The sequence below is a fragment of the Astatotilapia calliptera genome, chromosome 6 (assembly GCF_900246225.1).
Source record: "Astatotilapia calliptera chromosome 6, fAstCal1.2, whole genome shotgun sequence".
NCBI classification, from domain to species: domain Eukaryota; kingdom Metazoa; phylum Chordata; class Actinopteri; order Cichliformes; family Cichlidae; genus Astatotilapia; species Astatotilapia calliptera.
Window position 1 is genome coordinate 10,814,389 of NC_039307.1, and position 21,696 is coordinate 10,836,084.

Sequence of the window (21,696 nt, forward strand, 5' to 3'; positions counted from 1 at the left end):
CTGTAGATGGTGGTGATGGTGGTGGTGATGGTGGTATTTACTGTACAGTGCTAGGTGCCAACATATTGATCCTCATGGTGTATGACTCTGGATACTGTGGCTTCATAAAGGCCTCAATGAAGCTTGACATTTTGTTAGGATCAGATGAGCCGGAAACATACCTTATGCTGCAAAAGGCTTATGTTCGATTTTGTGCTTGAGTGGGGGAGCGGAAAGGAAGTCCACAGGGAGTCGCAAGATGCTTGTCTACGTATAGTGTTTGCTATCAGTGGAGGCAGAAATAAAAGTATGTGGTACAGCCAGTCTGTGGACTACTCCTGGTTGTGCCGTTAGTGGTCAATCGGCCAACCATGGAGAGGAATGGATTTACAAATAGCTGAAGTGAAAAAAAGCGTTAAAAACAATGAAACGTGAATTACTGCAGCAACGGTCTGTACTTTTATGGTTGCATTTTTGGTGTACTTCACTCAGTGATCACAACAGCATGCAATTATCTCAGGTGACTGAGTTCTGTTTTGGTAACCTAATTCTCTTGTGCCTTTGAAGAACCAAACCTCGATTAGCTTAACCAAGAGCCAGGATCATCCCATTGAATAAATCAACGTTGAATGGATGGTGAATGGGGCTATGCATAAGGCCATATCTGAAAATGCTGGCAAACTTGTGTTTTGTGATTGGTGGCCTGTTATCCAACATAGGTTAAGTGCTCAGTTTCTTCATGTCTGACTTAAAACCCTGTGCACAATTATCGAGATTTTTTTCAACCTTTATGTTATAATTTATTCACTTAATTTACTATGACACAATACACCCTGTAAATTAAATCATAATCCAATGTGACTACAGTAATATATTATATTGAAAAGTAGCTGACCCTCAGGATGTGCTGCTAATGCTGACACACTGACATTTTCAAGTTATTAACAAGTTAACTAGTGACCTATAAGAGCAAAATCAGAGACCATTTAACTAGTTAAAGCCCCTGAAGTTTTTAAAGAGAGCAAAAGGTTGGGGGTCAGAGGGAGAGTTTACTGGATTATGGATTGTGAGCCACAAAAGAGCTTATGACTTGATCTTGGCTCAGTGCAGCTGAACTCTTTCTGCAAGTCCCAGCAAGTAGATCTCTGAGCACCGTTATTCTTTATTACCCAGGAAATTGGTACTGAATGCTAACACACAGACAAACACACACTGTTGCTCAGTTGTGCTAAACAAGCAGTGCAACATGCAAAACTGTATTTGTCACCCATCTTACCCATTTTCATCTACGTTTTGATCACTCTCAGGCTACATTTAATTCATTATTCCTTTTACATGATGCAAGCTAACCTAGACTTTACCCTTGGTGTCGGCCTTTAACATTTGACTCGATCTTTAGGACTCAATCTCTGTAGTTTATTCTGTGCAGTGTTATCTCTCACAGGCATGCCACCGAAACAACAAACGGTGTATTATCCTCGTTTTTCAACTTCCAGCTAACCAGCCAGCACAGGCAAGCCAAATTTTCCGGCTGTGCCCGGTTCCCGTTGTCATGGAGATGACGTCATGCTGCAGCACCGGGAGGAACGGCGCAGCCGCGGACGGAGGGAGGGGACGAGGAGCTTAAACCGCAGCCACAGCTCCTCCGCCATTCAGCCAGACTGCCGACTGATCCTGGAGGGCCAGGACTGTTCAATTGCAAATCCGGAGCCCACCGCAAGCTTCCCCCTGTTTCTCCAGCAGCAGCTCTCTGTGAGACACCCCACACCGCAGCGACAAAATGCGTGAGATTGTGCACCTGCAGGCCGGGCAGTGCGGGAACCAGATTGGAGCCAAGGTGAGAAAAACAAACGGATCCTTGTTGGCATGTCGTCTACCTGTTAACTGTAGTCGGTTTTATGTAACGAAACACAAGTTTATCCTTGCTGCTGCTGACGTGTATCCAAGCAAGAGGTCATGCTGCTCACAGGAAATACTAAATAGGTCAACATAGTGGGGTGGAAAGTCTTGAATAAGCGTACAAAAGCATCCCTCAGGATGGGCGGTGGCAAGTCGAGACGTCCCCATTATTGTCACTTGATGCACTTTTAAATGAACGACAGCACATAAACGGGGACCACGGGGTGTTATCGGTGTAACACAGCATGCTGGATGAAGCTTATCTGTGTGTGAGAATATATTGATTTAGGCTGACAAATCATTATTCGGGAATTTAATGAATGAACTGACAGCAATCGTGTGTGTGTGTGTGTGTTTGGGGGGGGGGGACACACTGAGAGGGGTGTGGCTCAGACAGCGAATTGACAGGAACACCGGCAGACGTGCTGCCGTGCAATTTTTTTTTTCCACATATGCAATCATATTTAATTATAATAATAAGTAGCGCTTTAGGCTGATATTGTATTACCCATCTTTTAAACCTGTCCTTTAAAGGTGTCTGTGAACCAAAGATGTAAGATGGCTTGAGAAATGTATTACACAAGATTCTGAGGTTGGATTGATAAAAATACTAACAAGGATAATGATTTTAATTCTGATTTTTTTTTTCTAATTTTTCAATTCATTATTCCCAAATACCATCAGAACAGAGCAAAAGCAGCACACGTCACACCTTAGGAAATATTTACTCTTTAATATTTGCCCTTTGATTAAATTTGTTGTCAATCTTCTAAGCAATTAATCACGTGGTTGAGCTTCTATGGTTTAACAAGTACAGCAGGATATAAATAGCGTTGAATTTAGCTGTCGGCATTTGAATGTCTCGACACTGCCACAGCACGCATTTAACTGCTCTCTGGCTTGTCTGTCTCTAATCGACCTGTCTGCAGTTCTGGGAGGTGATCAGTGATGAGCATGGCATCGACCCAACAGGAACCTACCACGGAGACAGTGACCTGCAGCTGGATAGAATCAACGTCTACTACAATGAAGCTTCAGGTTGGAACTTTTGAAAGGCAGCTATTCACTGTATGTGTCGATCTTTGCTTTCGAATGGTCTATATTTGACCATTTTTAACACGTGACTTTGTATTGCAGGTGGAAAATATGTGCCGAGGGCCATCTTAGTAGATCTGGAACCAGGCACTATGGACTCTGTCCGCTCTGGGCCTTTCGGACAGATCTTCAGGCCAGACAACTTTGTCTTTGGTATGGGATAAACCACACAGACACACACAAAAACACACATAATTACATGCCTTATTGATTATACAGAATATAATGATAGCTGAAGTACTGGCTTTGACAAGTAAACAGTTTAAATAACAAACTTTGACATTTTGATAGCTAAATATACTTCTAGACAAACAAACCCTAGCTCAGCCGATCACAATGAACTTGTTCCTTCCAGGTCAGAGTGGAGCGGGTAATAACTGGGCGAAGGGCCACTACACGGAGGGAGCCGAGCTGGTGGACTCTGTTCTGGATGTGGTGAGGAAGGAGGCTGAGAGCTGCGACTGCCTTCAGGGCTTCCAGCTCACACACTCTCTGGGTGGCGGTACTGGCTCTGGTATGGGAACTCTGCTAATCAGCAAGATCCGTGAGGAGTATCCAGATCGTATCATGAACACCTTCAGTGTGGTGCCCTCTCCTAAGGTAGAGTGATTATGCAAACCATCTTTGCTGGCATCCGTTTGTCTCCCTTTGGTTTTCCTGATCTTTGCCTTTTCTGTCTCCAGGTGTCAGACACAGTGGTGGAGCCCTACAACGCCACACTGTCTGTCCACCAGCTGGTTGAAAACACAGACGAGACTTACTGCATTGACAACGAGGCCCTGTATGACATCTGCTTCCGCACCCTCAAGCTCACCACTCCCACTTACGGAGACCTTAACCACCTGGTCTCCGCCACCATGAGTGGGGTCACGACTTGCCTTCGTTTCCCCGGTCAGCTCAACGCTGACCTCCGCAAGCTGGCTGTCAACATGGTTCCCTTCCCTCGTCTGCACTTCTTCATGCCCGGCTTTGCTCCCCTCACCAGCAGGGGTAGCCAGCAGTACAGAGCCCTCTCTGTGCCCGAACTCACTCAGCAGATGTTCGATGCCAAGAACATGATGGCCGCCTGCGACCCACGCCACGGCCGCTACCTCACCGTGGCCGCTGTGTTCCGAGGGCGCATGTCCATGAAGGAGGTGGATGAGCAGATGCTGAATGTGCAGAATAAAAACAGCAGCTACTTCGTGGAGTGGATCCCCAACAACGTCAAGACAGCCGTGTGCGACATCCCGCCCCGTGGCCTCAAGATGGCCGCGACCTTTATCGGCAACAGCACTGCTATCCAGGAGCTGTTCAAACGCATCTCTGAGCAGTTCACGGCCATGTTCCGCCGCAAGGCCTTCCTCCACTGGTACACTGGCGAGGGTATGGATGAGATGGAGTTCACTGAAGCGGAGAGCAACATGAACGACTTGGTGTCCGAGTACCAGCAGTACCAGGATGCTACAGCCGAGGAGGGAGAGTTTGAGGAGGAGGGAGAGGAGGAGGTGGCCTAAGGCTGAAGTCACTCATTGTTTCTCATCTGCACTCATGACTCCATCCAACCATCCATCCGCTCATTCCGGTCCTACTCTGCTCTCTTTTTCTTTTCCTAGAGCACTGTCCTTTCCCAGTTTTCTTGTTCCTGTATTTTCTTAGTTCTTCCCGTTTCTGTCTGCCTCTTCTCCTCATATCTCTTGACCCCTGTCCCCCTTTCCTGCCAGAGTAGGACTCACACTTTAAACATGTAAACACAGTGCTCTTTTAGAGGTAGCTAACACAGATGTGTGCTTGTGGGTTATTTGTTAAATTGTTTTTATTTTGGAGGGTTTGTTTTGCTTAGTGTTTGTTAATTATCATCGGTTAAACAATTGCATACCTGGAACACATTCACTTCATTCAAATATTATGACTTGTGTAATTTGACATTGATTAAAATACATTTGTGGGAAAAATATCCATTTGTGTATTTACTTTTTTCTCTCACATTTGAAGTTGGTAAATGGCCTGTATTTGTATAGTGCTTTACATAGTCCCTAAGGACCCCAAAGCGCTTTACACACCCAGTCATCCACCCATTCACACACACACACACATTCACACAAGTTCACTCTGATACACTATTATTAAAATAATACTTCAGTCTGGAAGAGAAAGAACTTGATTTTAACTTTCAGCCTCGATGTCACAGGAAGTAAATCAAAATGGAGCCCTACAACAGATTTAGGCAGTGTGGCTGCAGCAACACAAGGAGGCAGTATGACATTTGTGAGTGTGGTTCTTGTCTGAGCAGGATGTGCATGTGTTATTGTCGCCTCACTACTTCAGTATTTTGTTATGGTGTTCAGTTCTAATTCCTGCTTATGTGAGCAGTATCAAGAAACATATTTAGCTTTCTATGTCGGCTATATGATTTATACTAAAGTGAAACCAGCACCTTTCAGTTCCTCAGTAAAGGCTGCCATTACGTTGGCACTCGGGGAAAGGTTTAATACAGAGTGATTTATCAACAGGTTCCTGGCAACTGTTCTAATGTTAAAGTAAAGACTTATCAATTTTAAAAACTTAAATATGCAAATTTCCCAAAGTTTTTTGTAAGTTCTTTACTTTTGCAGCTGCTAATGTGAATATGTGGTTTTTGTTAAAAGTCAAATTTGCATTTAAAATGCATGAAGAACAAAAAACATTAAAAGATAAAGGAATTTTAAGCCAAGTGTCTATAAATGGCCTGAATTTTGATAGGTGGTCTTATAGCAGACGTCATTCACACACGAAAACCACACATACTGACATAGATCAGGAAGTGTTCTGTCATTCCAGTGCTGATTGAGCAGGCTGCTGTTACTGTTGCAGTCTCTGTCACTGTTACATCAGAGGTATGGTTGTCAACTAGTACACCTGCTGAAGACCTCTCTCCTCTTGGATGCCACACATGGACACAGTCGCATTTGGACAGTATGGGCTCCAGACTGAAGTAAGTAATTATGTCATTTTTGTGTGTCGACTTCCATCACCATCAGTATGCCCGTCAGTCTGTTCTTGCGGTTTCTATTACTTCCTCTCGCAACTGCACAGGAAGTTTCCTGTAGCAGTTCTGTCGCCTTCTATCTGTTGCCATATGCTTCACGGTACATTTGTTCTTGTTCACAGCAAAGAGAAAAGTTCCTCTTTCGTTCACACATATGACTCGTTTGTATTACTTGGCTGTTGATTTGTTCTCAACATTACACCTGGTTTATTTTTGTTTATGCTCAGAATCTTCTTCGTTTTGAGAAAATTTATGCTAGACGTGGTGTCAATTCGAAGCACTGTCTCAACATGTATATGACTATATTTGGTGGTTAATGGGTTTTAAGAATAAATTTGTGTCATTGCTCTTAAATCTCTTTCCTGTCAGACAAAACCCTGAGCGAACCTTCTACTGGTTCTTTGAAGCAACTTGCCCTGTAGCCAGAGACAAAGGTGAGGCCTCTGTGGTTTATCATCTGTTGCAGAGCAACTTAGCTACGCAGAGTGATTTGTCAGCACTGGACAAGTTGATTAAAATTGCTCTTCCATTATTTTCTGTAACTGTATAAACCTACCTTTTGTCATTTTCCTACATGACACACAGCACCGATTTGAATTTCAAGCACTTGGCTTCAAAAATAAAAGATGATGTTTTTTATTTATGTATTATAAAATCATTAAAACGTCACCGCTAGTCTTTATAAAGGTGTTTCTGCTTGCACTGAGAATTGTTCATGCTTCCTGTCATGTGATCAAAAAAACCCACACAGCCTGTGTAGTCAAACATGAACTACATAGAAAGATGGTGTAGTGATCCCTCTGACTGAGCAGCTGAGCATGTGCAGAAGACCTTAAATGCTAAATAATGTTTAAAAAGCATTATATTTATACATTTGGAATCATTTGCCACTACTTTTACCTCATTATTTTCTTTATTTTCATCATAGTTATTTTCTAAACTTTTAAAAGGCTGCTACAAAATAACTTCTAAATACATTTTAAATGTAGAATTAGCATTAGTATTTGTCCACTCACTTATTTTAATGTTACAGATCCTGGACTGCTGTTTCAGTTTCCAGAAGACTTCAATGATGAGGTAGCTTGTGTTTTCCTGCCCTTGTGAACAAACGTAATAATATTTATGCTTTAAATAAAAAAAATAGCCTTTGTTTTGTTTGTGGGGTTTTTTTTACACAAAGTGAGAACCAGTGTTTTAAGTTGTTCAATATGAAGCTTTACTTCTTGTTTCAGTTAAATTCCTGAAACATCAGCTTACTGACATTCTCATCTACAATAGGGGAACACCTTAAAATCATATCATAACATAACATTGTATGTGCTTGTTAACTTACTGGTCCTCTAAACTTCGATGGCATGCCCCCCTCCCCCACTCAGGCCTGAAAACAAGCAAAAAAAAGGTTCATGCCCCACAATTTTTTTTTAAATCTTTACAACAACAAAAGCACTTCCAAATTGAAATTTAATGAATTAAAGTGCTCCACTTGTGTGGCCAAGCTGTAGTTAGATTACTTTCTGCTATGCACCCTGACAGAGATCACAGTATGCATCTAGATTATTTGTCCTGTTTCAAAATTGTTTCCCACTTTCTAGGAGTCCTGTCAAACATTGCCCAGGTTCTGCTTCCCGTATGATATACAAAGGTGAGTAGAATAAACTTGTTGGTTTACTTCAGACTGCATTTCTGTATCATTTGTGTTTCATATGTTGTCTTCTCTCTACATTTGTCTACTCAGAGTGAGAGATGGGGTGGCTGTGCAGCACTTTACTTTTGTTCTAACTGACCTTGAGGGATGTCAACGCTTTGGCTTTTGCCGTCTCACCAACAGCACACATACCTGCCTTTGCATTCTAAGGTACATTTCAACATGTGTTAAAAATATTTTAACACCAATTCTATTTGCATTACTTTCATTTTCAGGATACCGTTGTTAAAAAGTGTTGTGGTTGTGTTATTTTTATCAATGTTATTACAGCTATCTTCCATGGTTTGAAGTGTTTTACAAACTACTCAACAACTTGGCTGACTATCTCTCAAAAGGGCAGGTAAGATTCTCATGTGTAATATTTATCTTCTCCCACTTGTCTCTTAACCGCAGTTAAACTGTTAATAAAAGATGGACAAAGCATTTGTTGGTTTGTAAGATCGTATATTGAGACTAATAGCTGAGCGTTTTGTCCATTTCCATTTTCCTACACAAGGATTTGACTGAGAAACCAAGGACAGTGAATACTCTTATGGTAGTAACTTGTCAACTACAACATAGTTACACGTAGCAAATATACTTGCTGTATTGTATTCGACTCTCACAGGATTCTTGAATAATTCTGTATCAAATAAAAGAATGCAGGTTTAAAGCAGTTCTACATTAGCTTCACATTTCCAAGCAAGAGGCTTCGTCCATCTGTGTCCATGTAGCATCTATTTCAGTATGCTTAACATGACCACTTCATCTCTTCAACAGACCAGTGAAATGAAAGTTCTTTTGGCATCACTCTACAACCAGCCCCTTCCACTGGCTGCTGGATCCGTCACCCTGCAGATGGTAAGTCTCTAATTAGCCAACAAGAACTTGGAGTCACACAAAACTATACTGCTGTTTTCTGTCAGTGGTTAGTGTGTTGTTGTTTTTTTCTGAGGGAGAGCAGGTTTTGGTCAGCACAGAAGTGTCCCATCCTGTTGGACACTCAGAGAGACAAAAGGGGGTGAGTCCCACAGGAGTTCATGTGGTCTGGAATCACAGCTTTGTAGATACAGACTAACTCCTGCTGGAAAACTACAGTTGTCTGTGCTTGGTGGCTACAGCTGCAGACTAAAACCTTGTGTTTAAACCAAAGCATGCACAACATGCACTAATATCTGGCATTCCTTATAGCCTTTGGAACAATTTGTTTATTAATCCAAAAGCCATAAACATGCCATTATGTTACTGACCCCAACAACTGTTTTGTCTTATAAGAAATGCCTCTGTGTGGCCGAAAGCTGTAACAGGTTTTATTTTATGAATGTTTGTGCTTTTTTGAGTTTCATTCCAAAATAAATTGGTTACCTGAAAAACACATTTACTCACCTTGTGCAATTCCTTTGCATTTGCAATGGAGAATATATTTAGAAAGTTTCAGTCCTGGTTGATGGGGAAACTCTTATGATTACAATGGAAAAAGCAGGTGTTACATTAGTAGCATTTTTTTATGTAGTTCTAAATGTTAGTTGAGTTAAGTCAATTTAAATACATTGCTTTTGCAGAAAAATGCTAATCTTAAAGAGCAACAAAATTAAGTTTAAATCTCATGAAGGATTTCAAGAGTTGAGATTTGAGTTGAGTCAGAGGCTGTATATAAAGGATGGACAAAAACACCGTGCTGTCGCAAACCAACAAACCATTGGTTTGTTGACTTCTGTTGTGAAACTTCAGGCTAATCATTTTTCATCAGTGTCCTAGTTTTTCAACAACACCCTATGAGAATCTCCACGCTTGTAAAATAGTGTCTTGTCAAATACTAGCCAAATGCCAAACCATATGCTGATTATTTTTATTATTATATTGGATTCCTAGGTGACTTTAGGATTTATATTTGATTATGATGCTTTGTATCAGCCTCAGATATGTATTTGCATTTATATGCTTAATCAGTGCTGTATGTGCCTGCTTTATGGGTGGTTGGGTTGGGGGAGGAGAGTTTTAAGGCTTGCTGTGTATACTTGATTATATTGCTTGTATCGTGCATCTCAGACATATACTTGTATCTTATAGCCTGTTAAATATTGTTTACTTGCCTAGGGACTGCAAGTGGAACATAGGTAGTAACTAAATATGGTAATGGCATGTGAGGTCAGTAAGTTTGTGCAAAGTTCCTGACAAATACAAAATGCAACTAAACCTAAAACTATTAAAGATGATGTGAAACTGGTGATTGTGGCCACAAACCTATTAGAAACATGTTCTCTGAGGTCATGCATTGAGTAAGTAACAGAATGACTTTCAAAAAGAATCCTACATAAATGATTTCATTTTGCAGCCAGATGTGCCATTGTCCGCTGCCCCCACCCTCCCCCCACTGGCTTCATTTTTAAGACCATGAAGCTACATCCATCTTTTATATACAGTCAGTGATTATTTTTTAGCTCACATAACTGTGTGTGCATGTGTAATTGATTGCTGTAGAGGGAATTTTGGAATGAAATACTAAATTATATGTCTATAACCTTTGATGTGTGCATATATGATGTGGAAGACACTAATCAGCATACTAAACCGTGTTGCTAAATGCAAAAACACTTCCCAAAAATTTCAGAGATATTATCTCAAGGATTACTGATAGTGTTGATAAAGTATGAGCAATGTTTTATTTCATATGTTTTGGCAGGTTCCATACTTCATCGCTCCAGACCCCAGAAGTCTCCCTTCCATACCTGAAAACGTAAGCATGGTTAGGTTAAAAATTTAAGGCTAAATTTTAAATTTCAACAAGCAGTGATGGATTATGTGAACACGCCTTTCCCCACTTCAAGCTAATATTTCTATCTGTTTCTTGTTTTATACACCAGAGGAACTTGACCGAGTTGATTGTGGCAGTAGACGTGGGGAACCTGCTTCAGCTGTATGCCAGTATGCTGTTTGAGAGACGCATCCTCATCTTTGCCAGCAAACTCAGCACTGTAAATTACACAATTCTCTTTTATCCATTGCTTTACTTTAAATGTATTTACATCAACTTTGTGGTATAAAAGAGAACTCCCATCCCCCTAACCCATCCATCCATGGTACATGACTAACATGAATTAATTTTCACACATCAAGCATAATGAAAAGTAACTAGGCCTTATCAGGTCTTAAAATGATATAATTACCAGCTCAGACGAACAAAAACACATGCCATATCCTCCAGAGAACCGAGGAAACAAAAGTATCTTTCAGTTGAACTGTTTTTGTCCACTACAGAGGACATGATGAGTAGGTCGGATCTCAAGAGGATATTAAATGCCAAAATGCAGAAGCAGCGTGTGTGAAAAACGAACTATACTCAGTGATTCAAGAGATTGTTTAACCACTTTTGTCAGCAATAACTTGAAGGAATTATTTTATGTATGACTTTGTCAGTCTCTCACATGATTGTGGAGGAGTTTTGGCCCAGACTTCTATACAACATTGCTTCAGTTAATTAAAATTTGTGCTGGAGTTTGATTGGGCCATGACAACACCTTCACTCTTTTATTTTTTATCCATTCTACTGCGCATGTACTGTTGTTCGGTTCCATAACCCAGTTTTGGCTAATTTTGTCCTCTCAGTGACCGCAAAGTTCCCATGCCCTGCAGCTGCAAAAAAGCTCTAATCATCAATTTTATCTCTGTGCTTGATAGTTGCTATAATGTGTTTGTGTTTGGGTTGGTATGCAGTGTTGTGGCCAAACATCTCCAGTTATGTCTACTCTGTCCAAAGGACATTGTTTCAGAAGTCTTGTGATTTGTTTAGGTGCAGTTTTGCACTCATGCCGTCATGTTCTTTTTTGTCTTAAGTGTTTTCCACTTGTGAATAACAATGAGACAATATTATTGTCTCATTGTTGAGTAATGGATGTCAAATTGTTTGGAAATGGCCACATAAGTCTCCCCAAGCTCATGGGCAGTAATAGCTGCCTCACTATGATCATTGATGATGTCTTATGTTTTTTGGCATTGTATTAATACACACTTAAATACTCCACTCCAACAAACTGCCCAAACTTCTGATTTTGTTGATGATGAAGCAACATCTGCAGGCTACTTAACCCTTAATTTAACAACATACGTAGTTTTTCACACAATGCTTCTACGTTTAAGCTTAGTTTGTTGTAAATAAATAATGGCAGGTCATGTTGCTTGTTGATGTTCATCAGGTTATGTTTAATGTTCTGATATGTTAAAGCTTAGGATGGAGAGGGGCTGTGCTTTCCCTTTATGATTGTACAACTATGTTTGGTCAGCTGCCATTAAAGTCAGTAGCAACACTAGTATCTGCTGAATCCATGTAACTGGAAGTCAGACGTAGAGCAGCTAGAACATGTTTGAATCTATAGTTTTGTAGTCATACCTTGACCACTATTTTTGGCATGTGTCAAACCACACAGGAAGATTTGTGTGCTAAAGCTTTTCTCCATTTTGTGCGTTTAGCTGACATCCTGTGTGCATGCACTCAGTGCTGTGCTATACCCCATGTACTGGCAACACATCTTCATACCTGTCCTGCCACCGCACTTACTGGACTACTGCTGGTGAGATTTGTCTGTTTACGTGTTTAACTGCCTACCTATCTATCTACAAATCTGCCTTCCTGCCCACAGCTGTTTAATTGATATTTGTTTTTTAATGGTCACAGTGCACCCATGCCTTACCTGATAGGAGTCCACAGCAGTCTATCTGAGGTAAACTGCTGACCTTATACTTCAATATAAAGCCACTGCTAAACTCAAATCCTCCAAATCTGTCAGATTTGTCTTGAGATATTGAAGCCTAATCTGTTACTGTCTGTCTGACAGAGGGTGAGGAGTCGTGGGTTGGAGGAAGTTGTTATTCTGAATGTGGATACTAACACCCTGGAAACCCCTTTTGATGACCATAAAAGGATACCTTCAGATGTGGTAATAAATAGTCTTAGTTTGTGTGATGATGCATAAGCTGCTTCTTTTGTTTCCACACTTTTTTATTTTAAGCAGGAAAGTGTGATTTCACTAACTATTTTCGCCCATTCACTGCAGCCCTACACGCTACTTTGATCTTCAACATTCATAATCTTCAACTGGACCCATGTGAGAATAGCTTAGATGACTGTCTGGTAAACTTGATTTGCCTGCTACAAAATCTGACAATCAGGCAGCATCCTGGCTGAAATCAAACACTGGACTATTTCAGGGGTGTCAAACTCATTTTACATGGTGGACCGCATATAGCCTACTTTGATCTTAAGCGAGCTAGATCAATGAAACTCCCCTTTCTGTCAGTGTCAATTACATATTTAACTTTGTTTTTCCACAATGAAGAAAAAAAAGGAAATCTGTCAGCACGACTCTTCAGACTTAAAGTGAAAGAAATAAAATCACATTAAAAGTTCTGGTAGCTTTATTGCCCAGACATTTTTGTTTTAAGCTGTAATCTTAAAAACTGAAATTTCTATACTAAAATCTGAAAAAGTGAAAAACAGAAACTTTTATGTTTTTCACAAAGTTACCGAGGTTTCATTAGGGACATAGCTAAGCATTTTACAATTTAGCATAATTTTGTAAGTTGAAATTTCTTCAGTACTGAATAGCAGAAATTAGGCTTTCATGTCAGCGGTTATATTTTTTGGGGGGGACTCAGTGGCCGACAACACTGTTCACAATGGTGAACTGTAATAAGCAAGCGAATAAAGCAGGAAACATCACTGTCAATTTTTTTATGGGAAACTGGTATCAAAGCACAGCGAGAAATAGATATAATTGCACACGTTTGATATCCCATCCAACTATTTTAAACATTTCTGAAGCGAACTAACTCACGTTATGTACTAAAGTAAGGACGGGCAGGTTTGGACAATTCCCCAGCATATTCTCTTGATTTCACCTCCCTTTTAGTGGTAAAAATGTCAATAGAATATAATGATGCTACTTAGGGGACAGGTGTTATGATGAAAACTAGGCTCAAAACCTATAAAAAGGAAACAAGAGTCCTCTTAACACATTTGAAATAGTGTTTACATGTGAAGAACATGAGACAAATAAGACCACTAATAAACATAGTTTACTAGTTATGGTTTAAATACATTTAATTCACAGTATACATTACAGTTGGACCAATCAGTGCTTTTTAGACTGCCTTGGGTACTGGAAAATCACAAAGTTTTATCTCTGAGCAGGGACATACTGGGCCCAGAAACTGTGCTAAAAGAACAAAATTTACACCATGCAAGATTGTCGAGTTGGTCAAATAGTTTTTAAGCCCCTGAGCGCATATATATTAATAAACATATTACAGATATAAATACAGATGCTGTATGTGTCCAGATGTCCGGATTGAAGATGTGTTTGAAGCGCCAAGCGGTGTCACCTGGATGTGGTGTTTCTCAGGCCTTCCTGAAGGCTCAGGCTCTGCTCTTTGGAGGCTACAGGGATGCACTGCAGCCTAATGAGGTCTGTCATACATGAAATACATATCGGTATTTATATATGTATTTAGAAAATCAATTTAGGCACTTTTATTTCCACATTTCCCAACATGTTTAATTTAAATTCTCTAAGTATTCTGCAGCTCTGCACATCTGTTATATCAGTATTTATTTTTAGGAGTAATTCTTCTTTTGTTGTTCATGGCCGTCTCTATGTGTTGCTTATTGCAGGAAGGAGAAATATGTTTCTGCGAAAACCTGTTTTCAGATCACAAATCTCCGAGTATGAAGCAGTTTCTTCAGAGTGCTGTTCATTTGCAGTGCTTCAAACAGGTAAACACTGCCCTCTGCTGTACACTTAATGCAATTGTAATAGTAGCTGAGCAGTGGTTGGACAGAGATTTAGAAAATGTTCGAGGTGATTGTATAACAGCCATTGATAGAGATGTGTAATTTGATAGATTGTGTTATGCTAAACAGATTACTATTTTTTAAAAATAATAATAATCATTATTTTTTACATAATTAACAAAAAAGATTTTGAATTTGGCGTGAAGTCAGGCCAAGCATCTTCATGTCACTATAAATGAGTGAGCTGTTTTATTGATGCTGTATATTTGTTCGTTTTTTCAGTTCATCGATGCTCGTCTGGATATTCTGAATAATAAAAATGAACCAGATGATCTCTTTGAGGAGGAGATTATAAAGTGTGAATCCACAGCAGGTGTGTATCTGTATCTTTACCTGTGTGGTTGTGCATGTGTATGTGTATGTCCATTTTTTTCATTGCTTGCTTATGAAATTATTTCTTTATGTAGGAAGAGGTAAATCCTATCAACAGTTAGTTGGTAATTTAAAGGTAAGTTCACTTAATCTTCAAAGAAACACTAATGCATTTGGCATCATCTTGGCAAAAATTCTTGCATTTGTACTTTTGACAGAAAGGAGGAGGTGCTCTCATCCTCAACATGAAGTCCAAAGCAAACATGAGAGTGAGTACAGTGTTGAGGTGTTTTTTTTTTTTTAATTATTATTCTGAACTAATACTATGATTATGTTGCGCTGCTGTAGGTCTGCTACTAATCTGTTTATCTGCTTATCTCTTCTAGGCCAAAGTTCTTGCCAAGTCAGGTCTGAAAAACCTGCTGATACATAAGGTGAGCGCATGTTCATGTGGGCAAATGCTTTGATGGATAAAAATTATACTGTGTTTTTAATAAACTTTTGTTTTGTGTTTGATGTAGGTTAATGATGAAGAGCACACCCTTCAGAGAGGTGGATCGGTATCACACCGCCGTGCCCAATCTGACTGCCTGCAGAACCGCCTACCAATCACACAGCACTTCGGGAGGGTGAGATACCACAATTTAATCTCATGCACCAAACCCACATCTGAAAAAAAAAAAAAAAAAAAAAAATCACTCTTTTAAAATCTAGATATCTACACTCACTGGCTTTATTAGGTACACCTCATTGCATTTAGGCATGTAAAAGTGATCAAGATGACCAGCTGAAGTTTAAACCCAGGATGAGAATAGAAGAGGAAGATGGTTTAAGTGGCTTTATAGATGGCGTAGATTGGTGTCAGATGGGCACCCCAGTGTTTCAGAAACCACACAGCTGTCTGTCCAGTTTTAATGGTCTGACAAAGAGAAAATATTTAGAGAGTCACAATGCTCCACGTAAAAATTGCTTGTTGTTGTCACATCGCCACATTGCTTAAAGCTGAGAGGAGGGCAGCCATTATTCAAATAACCTTTTATTACACCCAAGGTATGCAGAAAAGCATGTCTGAAATAACAATACATTAAACATTAAAGCAGATTTAAAAAAAAATCTTACAGCAGAACATGACCACACGGTATTATTCCTGTCAGTTAAGAACAGGAAACTGAGGCTACAATTTACAGACTCACCAAAATTGGGAAAGAGATGATTGGAAAGGCCTTGACTAATCTGATGAGTCTTCATTTCTACTGCAACATTTGGATGGTAAGGTCAGAATTGCGCATAAACACCATGAAGCATGGATCCATCCTGCCTTTTTTCAACAGTTCAGGCTAAAATTGCCTGCACAGTCACCAGATCTCAATCCAATAGAGGATCTCAGGGATGTAGTGAGATGGATTTCCAGCACTTGTGTGCAGCCAACAGATCTGCAGTAACTGCAGGATATTATCATGTCAATACAGACCAAATTCTCTGAGGAATGTTTACAGCACCTTGTTGAAGTTATGAAAGCAAAAAGGAGTCTAACCCAGTACTAGCAAGGTGAACCTAATAAAGTGGCCAGTCAAGATATAATATAAATATAACCCTGTGACCTCATTTGCTTCTGTATTGTTTTATATTATTCTTATAACATCTGAATGGTTTTCTTGTGGAAAAATTGTATTACCAAACCTTTGCTTTGTTGTTCCATCATGTCAGTCACGTCCCCGTCGACCTGCTCATAAATCTAAGACTCCTAGAGACAAGGACATCATGAAAGACAGTGAAGATACATGGGATGGGTAAGCTGTGATGAAATATATTCACTCATCTACAGAGTGTTTTAGAATACACTGAGGCTGTTACAGCTTAAGCCAGCATTGTATTAACTGCCTAGCTGTACTAAATGTAGCTGTACTTGTTCAGTTCAATTTATGTAGTGCAAATTCACAACAACAGTTGTCTCTTGGCACTTTATATTGTAAGGTAAAGAATCTACAATATTAATAAGAAACCCCAGCAAACACACAGCTCCTTGCCAAATGGCAATAGTGGGAAAGAAAAACTCCCTTTTAACAGGAAGAAACCTCCCAGGAAGTCAGGTAGGGGCAGCATAAAAGAAACACTATGAGAGAAAAAGACAGAGTGCAATAATTACCAATGATTAAATACAGTAGTCCTGTTTATAAAGGAGTAATTTAAAAAAAAAAAAAGTGAGTAAAAAAAGAAACGCTCAGTGTATCACAGGATGTCCCCCAGCAGCCTAATAAATAATCTGTGTGCTGTCTCCAAACTGGGAGCTGGTTCTGTAGAAGAGGGATAGCTGAAAGCTCTGCCTCCCAGTCTACTTTTGAAAAGTCTAGGAGAGACGGACGGGATGGAGTTCTCCACACAAGACCAGGATTTCTCCAGAATGTTTCCCAGTTATTTATGAAACACACACCATTTTTGGACACCACTGAGACAGTGAGAGGTTTAAGGAGAACATGACAGGAACACAAAGTAATAGAGTGAATGTACCATTCACCAACTGCTTTTCAGATTAGGGTTTAAAACAAAAACGGATAAAACCAGATCAAACAGGATTCAGACTCCTTCCCTTTTGCCAATTTTTTGACTTTAAATAAATAAAATGGAAATAGGGGTGGGCGGTATAAATGGTATATGGTAGAAATGATATAAATTTGGCCAACGATAGAGATTTTGACTATATCGCTCTACCGCGATAGCGCATGTTGATGGTGTCATCAAGCTGCGCCTGTTTTGGTCAAAAGCATTGCAGCCGCTGCAAACAACATCATCTGCAAATTATGCCTGGCGGCAGTAATAGCAAAGAGACAAAGCACTTTTGGAATATGGGGAAAGCCAAAAACTGTGCTTCCTCCACTTCCCTACCATTGATTCATTACTGCTGAATTCTCTCGCAGCTGCTCTATTCCAATGTTGTTGCAGTATATTAATGACTAACCTCGTATTGTGCATGGATTATCTCAATTGTTCTCCTGACTGAAGTTTGGTCCGTTTATATCATCCTGCCATGCAATTGCATTTGTCCCTAACCATCAGAAACCCTCACGTTAACTTTTATCGAGTGGAAAAACATTAGCGGCCATCCGTCAGCTTCACTGTGCTAATGTTATGCTAACATAGCTGTTTTGCTAGCGATCACGTAGCACATCCATACCACCATACATACCAGCTAGTCCGACTTCAGTAAACCTACAAACATCACTGCTGTTTAGTTTTCTGTCTTCATTTATGTTGGAAGTGATAGCAGAGCTGTACGTTTGAATTTCTCCAGAAATCTCTCAGTCAGAACATGTCATATCATGTTTAGGTCGGAGCTAGCGAGCTAATGTCCTGCTAACTTCTAACTCCGTTAAATTTAATACATTCTGTTTTCATGGATGCCTGGATGTTAAACTTAATTGTTACACCTGGTAAAGCAGCAGCTGATCATTTGATTTAAGATGAAAGAATATAGACAGTTTTTAACTCTCAGTGATGCCGCAGTGTAGGGCCCAGATTACTCCGCGAGGCTCCTGACTACGGTAGCCGTAATACTCCAACAATCCATCAAGCGGTGCACCTTCATAGCTTACCAAAGTCGTACTAAAACGTTTTTGACAGATTTCTGCGCGCCGTGTACTACATAAAATCAGTTCACGGTCAGTAAGCACAACCAGAATTCTGACATAAGGCACACTGTCGATTTTTGAGAAAATTAAAGGATTTTAAGTGAACCTTATAGTGTGTAAAATACGTTATACAGAAGAAAAGAATATATCGCGATATATATCGTTACCACACATGCTTCAAATTATACCGTGATATGGATTTTAGGCCATATCGCCCAGCCCTAAATGGAAATATCAAGTCCTTAAAGCTGTACTCTGCAAGTAAAAACAAGTGTATAAATAACTAAATATTATTACATTAACATTCAGACTTTTACAATCCACACATGTGTTTTGATGTGAATTGTATGTTTTAATTACATTTTAGATGTTTGTAAAACTCTAAGTTTAACATTCAATTTTACAGGTTAGGAAGGGTTTAGAAAGACATGTTGTTTATGGACAATCCATCAATTCACATAGTCAAAACCAAGCCTTCATATCTAAGCAACTCTCTGAAGACCTAAATAATAAACTGCGGAGAAGAGTTTATCAAACAGCATGTGGAAAGAAAACTGTGTAGAACTCCAAGAATATGTTAGAAGAGCATCGGGCACTAATTATCATTTGGATAATATACTGTATCTTTACAGTGGAGAATTTTTGTTCATACCGTTTTGTTTGTTGCTATCATTTCAGAGCTATGTCTGGGTCCAGGACTGAGCCTGACTCTGAGCTCCAGAAGGATGAAGAAGAAGAAGATGAGGAGGAGGAAGATGCACTGCTGTGTGATGAAGAAGAGATGGATCTTCTTGGGGAGATCTTTGATACACTGAGCTCTCGTAGCTCCCATGACCGTGGCCTGCTGTACGGCACCCGCAGCCTGGATCTGTTTGGGCCAGACAGCCATGACTTTATCACACGGGTAAGAAAACGGGTACACGTGTCCCTAACACACACACAAGTGAATGCAATTTCTGATCTGTCTGTGTTTTCCAGCGTGTTCCAACCAATCCAAGCCAAGAGAGCTTGTCTCTGTCCATCAGTGGCAGTGGCAGCTTGCACAGCTGGAATCTGGAAACAACAGAGGAGTTATCAGACCTGACAGCAGACACTGACTGGCCATGCATGGACACTAGTGTACCAGAGGAGGAAGGGTTGGAGAATATGAATATGCAGTCAGAAAACAAAATAGAAGAGCCAAAAAATGGACAGAGGCAGGACGGAGAAAAACAGGAAGAAGTGACAGGAGCAATAAATGGGAATCAAGCAGAGGAAACTGATGATCAAAATAAGTTTAAGGAAGTAAAGTTAGAGGAAAATATAGAGAAACAAGATCCGGGAGAGGGTGTAAGTTTATGGGAGGACCCGGTTAATGAAATATGTGCCAAGAGCGATGAAGGCTTAAAAGAAAACAAAGAGGATGAGCAAAATCAGACAGAGGAGGTAATTGCAGAACCTGAGATGGAAAGAGAAACACATGAAAGTCCAAAAGCAAGAGAAGAAGAAAAAGAGAGCCAACTGGAGAAAAATGAGGTGGTAAGAGGATCTTTAAGCAAACTTATAAACCCAAATCCTAAACATCCCAACTCTGTTGAAGAAGAGCAAAATCAAGGGAAGGAGGCCGTTCCAGATACTACAGTCTCTCCTGGGCCTCAGATTCCTGCTGTTGACCCTAACCCTACATCAGTTCAAGAAAAAAAGATTGAAGTAGCTACAGAAAAACTGGAGCAAGAGGTGAAGCAGACCCCCTCTCCTCCTAAAGTGCTATCTGCTGCAGCACGCTTTCAGTCTCAAGGATCCACCCAAAGCTTCCAGGTAAAGTCCAGGGTTAAGGCCTTCACTGAACCTGGGAAACCTTGCACTGTGTTCAGAAACAGGGAGAATGCACAAATGCCATGTGACTCAAATACATCAGAAACAAACAACCGCACGGAGGAAGCTGAAGAGGAAGAACGACCTCCAGTCAAAGTGTCAGAACTGAAGAAGAGATTTGAAGCTTAAACAATGCTGGTTACATTCTAGTTTTTGTTACTTAAAATCCAATTAAATTGATACATTTGGTTTCTCTCTGCATTTCCCCTGCCTCTCCGTTACTCTTAATCCCAAGCCCATTTGGTTTTACTGAAAATATAAATTATGAAATAAAAGTCAACAATGTAGTGTTATTTAAAGGCTGACCTCTGTAAATTGTAGCAAATGTTACTCAAATGATGGTGAATGTTGCACTTGGGGATAAGTTTCAGATGAACATTTTGTGCATTAGTATTTATGAATATAACAAGCTGCAGTGTATACAAACACAAAGTAATGAAAAAAAGAACAATGTTCCCATTTTAAGTAGTTTTGGACTTTTTAAAGGCCGTCTCTCTACAATAACAAAAACAATACTGCCACACTCTTACAAACTGGCTGTTTTCTTAGTATGTAAACACATTTTATTGCTTGTATATTTTATACTTGGTGAAATGGTTAATTACTTAGAATTAAGACAGCATGGCTGAAATAAATAAGAAGAAAGTAAGAAAAATGCATGAAAAATGTTTTTCCTGTTGCCTGCTGGGATTTGTGTGGAAAAGGCATGCTATCCATCAGATTCTTTAATAAAAACTGACGCATTCTGGGTATTTACATTTTGCGACCATTTCACTTACGATCTGAATAACCTGAACTTGAATAAAATAAATACTTTAAAAACTGCTTCAACGCTCCAAGACGATGGGCAACAAGCAGGAATACTTGGTGTGCACATTGCAGTTTATTTACATAACACCTTGTGAAACATGCATTTTGATTTGTTTTAGATTAAGTTGAGCTTTTCCTAAGTTATATGAAAGTGCATCACAGTCAATCTTTTAAATCAATATTTCTTATAAATGCAAAAAACGTGTAAAAATATACATTTTTATATATAAATACACAGAACAGGCCGCACAGAAAAAATACTAACCTGCGTACAAATACAAAGTGTTATTTAACTCATGTTCCTTGCTCATGTGGCGGAATAAAAGGGAGTGACTTGTTTACATTGCAATGCACAAACCTCTCTCTTCTCTTCGTGCAGTGAAACAAATGATAGAATAAATTTAGAGGTCTGATCAGTCTTTTGTTGTCACTGGCTATTAGAAGCTGCAGCACAAATAGTGTTTAGTTTACTTACAAACTGCTGCTGCAAAACATGATGATCTCTAAGCACAGGATCACAGGAAGCTATCAGTTATAAGTTCATAGCCTTACAAAGTGACAAAGTATGTGAGGACTCATATCA

The 21,696-nt window shown here is 39.7% G+C and overlaps 2 protein-coding genes across 3 annotated transcripts; both read left to right on the plus strand.

The window, feature by feature from the left end:
* Positions 1-1,564: 1,564 nt before the first annotated feature.
* On the plus strand, positions 1,565-4,909 carry LOC113023846 (tubulin beta-4B chain-like). The gene is made up of 5 exons (XM_026170255.1): positions 1,565-1,816; positions 2,808-2,916; positions 3,016-3,126; positions 3,329-3,573; positions 3,657-4,909. The coding sequence occupies exons 1-5, from the start codon at positions 1,760-1,762 to the stop codon at positions 4,467-4,469; spliced, it is 1,335 nt and encodes a 444-aa protein (XP_026026040.1). The 5' UTR covers positions 1,565-1,759; the 3' UTR covers positions 4,470-4,909.
* Positions 4,910-5,579: 670 nt separating this feature from the next.
* dennd1c (DENN domain containing 1C) lies at positions 5,580-21,128 on the plus strand. Of its 2 annotated transcripts, XM_026170258.1 has the most exons (23): positions 5,580-5,926; positions 6,350-6,414; positions 7,014-7,057; positions 7,573-7,622; positions 7,716-7,835; positions 7,956-8,025; positions 8,445-8,525; positions 8,620-8,685; positions 10,348-10,401; positions 10,529-10,639; positions 12,132-12,232; positions 12,337-12,382; positions 12,497-12,598; positions 14,000-14,125; positions 14,332-14,433; positions 14,734-14,824; positions 14,919-14,959; positions 15,042-15,092; positions 15,210-15,257; positions 15,345-15,452; positions 16,531-16,613; positions 19,128-19,353; positions 19,428-21,128. In XM_026170258.1, the coding sequence occupies exons 1-23, from the start codon at positions 5,910-5,912 to the stop codon at positions 20,430-20,432; spliced, it is 2,808 nt and encodes a 935-aa protein (XP_026026043.1). In that variant the 5' UTR covers positions 5,580-5,909; the 3' UTR covers positions 20,433-21,128. The 2 variants fall into 2 exon arrangements, with proteins under 2 accessions (XP_026026043.1, XP_026026044.1); XM_026170259.1 differs by lacking the exon at positions 8,620-8,685 and having other exon boundaries at positions 5,581-5,926.
* The last annotated feature ends 568 nt before the right edge of the window (positions 21,129-21,696 follow it).

Coding starts and splice junctions, on each gene's coding strand:
- LOC113023846 (XM_026170255.1), top strand. CDS start 1,760: ATGCGTGAGATTGTGCACCTGCAGGCCGGGCAGTGCGGGAACCAGATT. Junction 1,817..2,807: donor GGAACCAGATTGGAGCCAAG/GTGAGAAAAACA, acceptor ACCTGTCTGCAG/TTCTGGGAGGTGATCAGTGA. Junction 3,127..3,328: donor GCCAGACAACTTTGTCTTTG/GTATGGGATAAA, acceptor TGTTCCTTCCAG/GTCAGAGTGGAGCGGGTAAT.
- dennd1c (XM_026170258.1), top strand. Junction 7,836..7,955: donor ACCTGCCTTTGCATTCTAAG/GTACATTTCAAC, acceptor ATGTTATTACAG/CTATCTTCCATGGTTTGAAG. Junction 15,453..16,530: donor TCACACAGCACTTCGGGAGG/GTGAGATACCAC, acceptor CCATCATGTCAG/TCACGTCCCCGTCGACCTGC.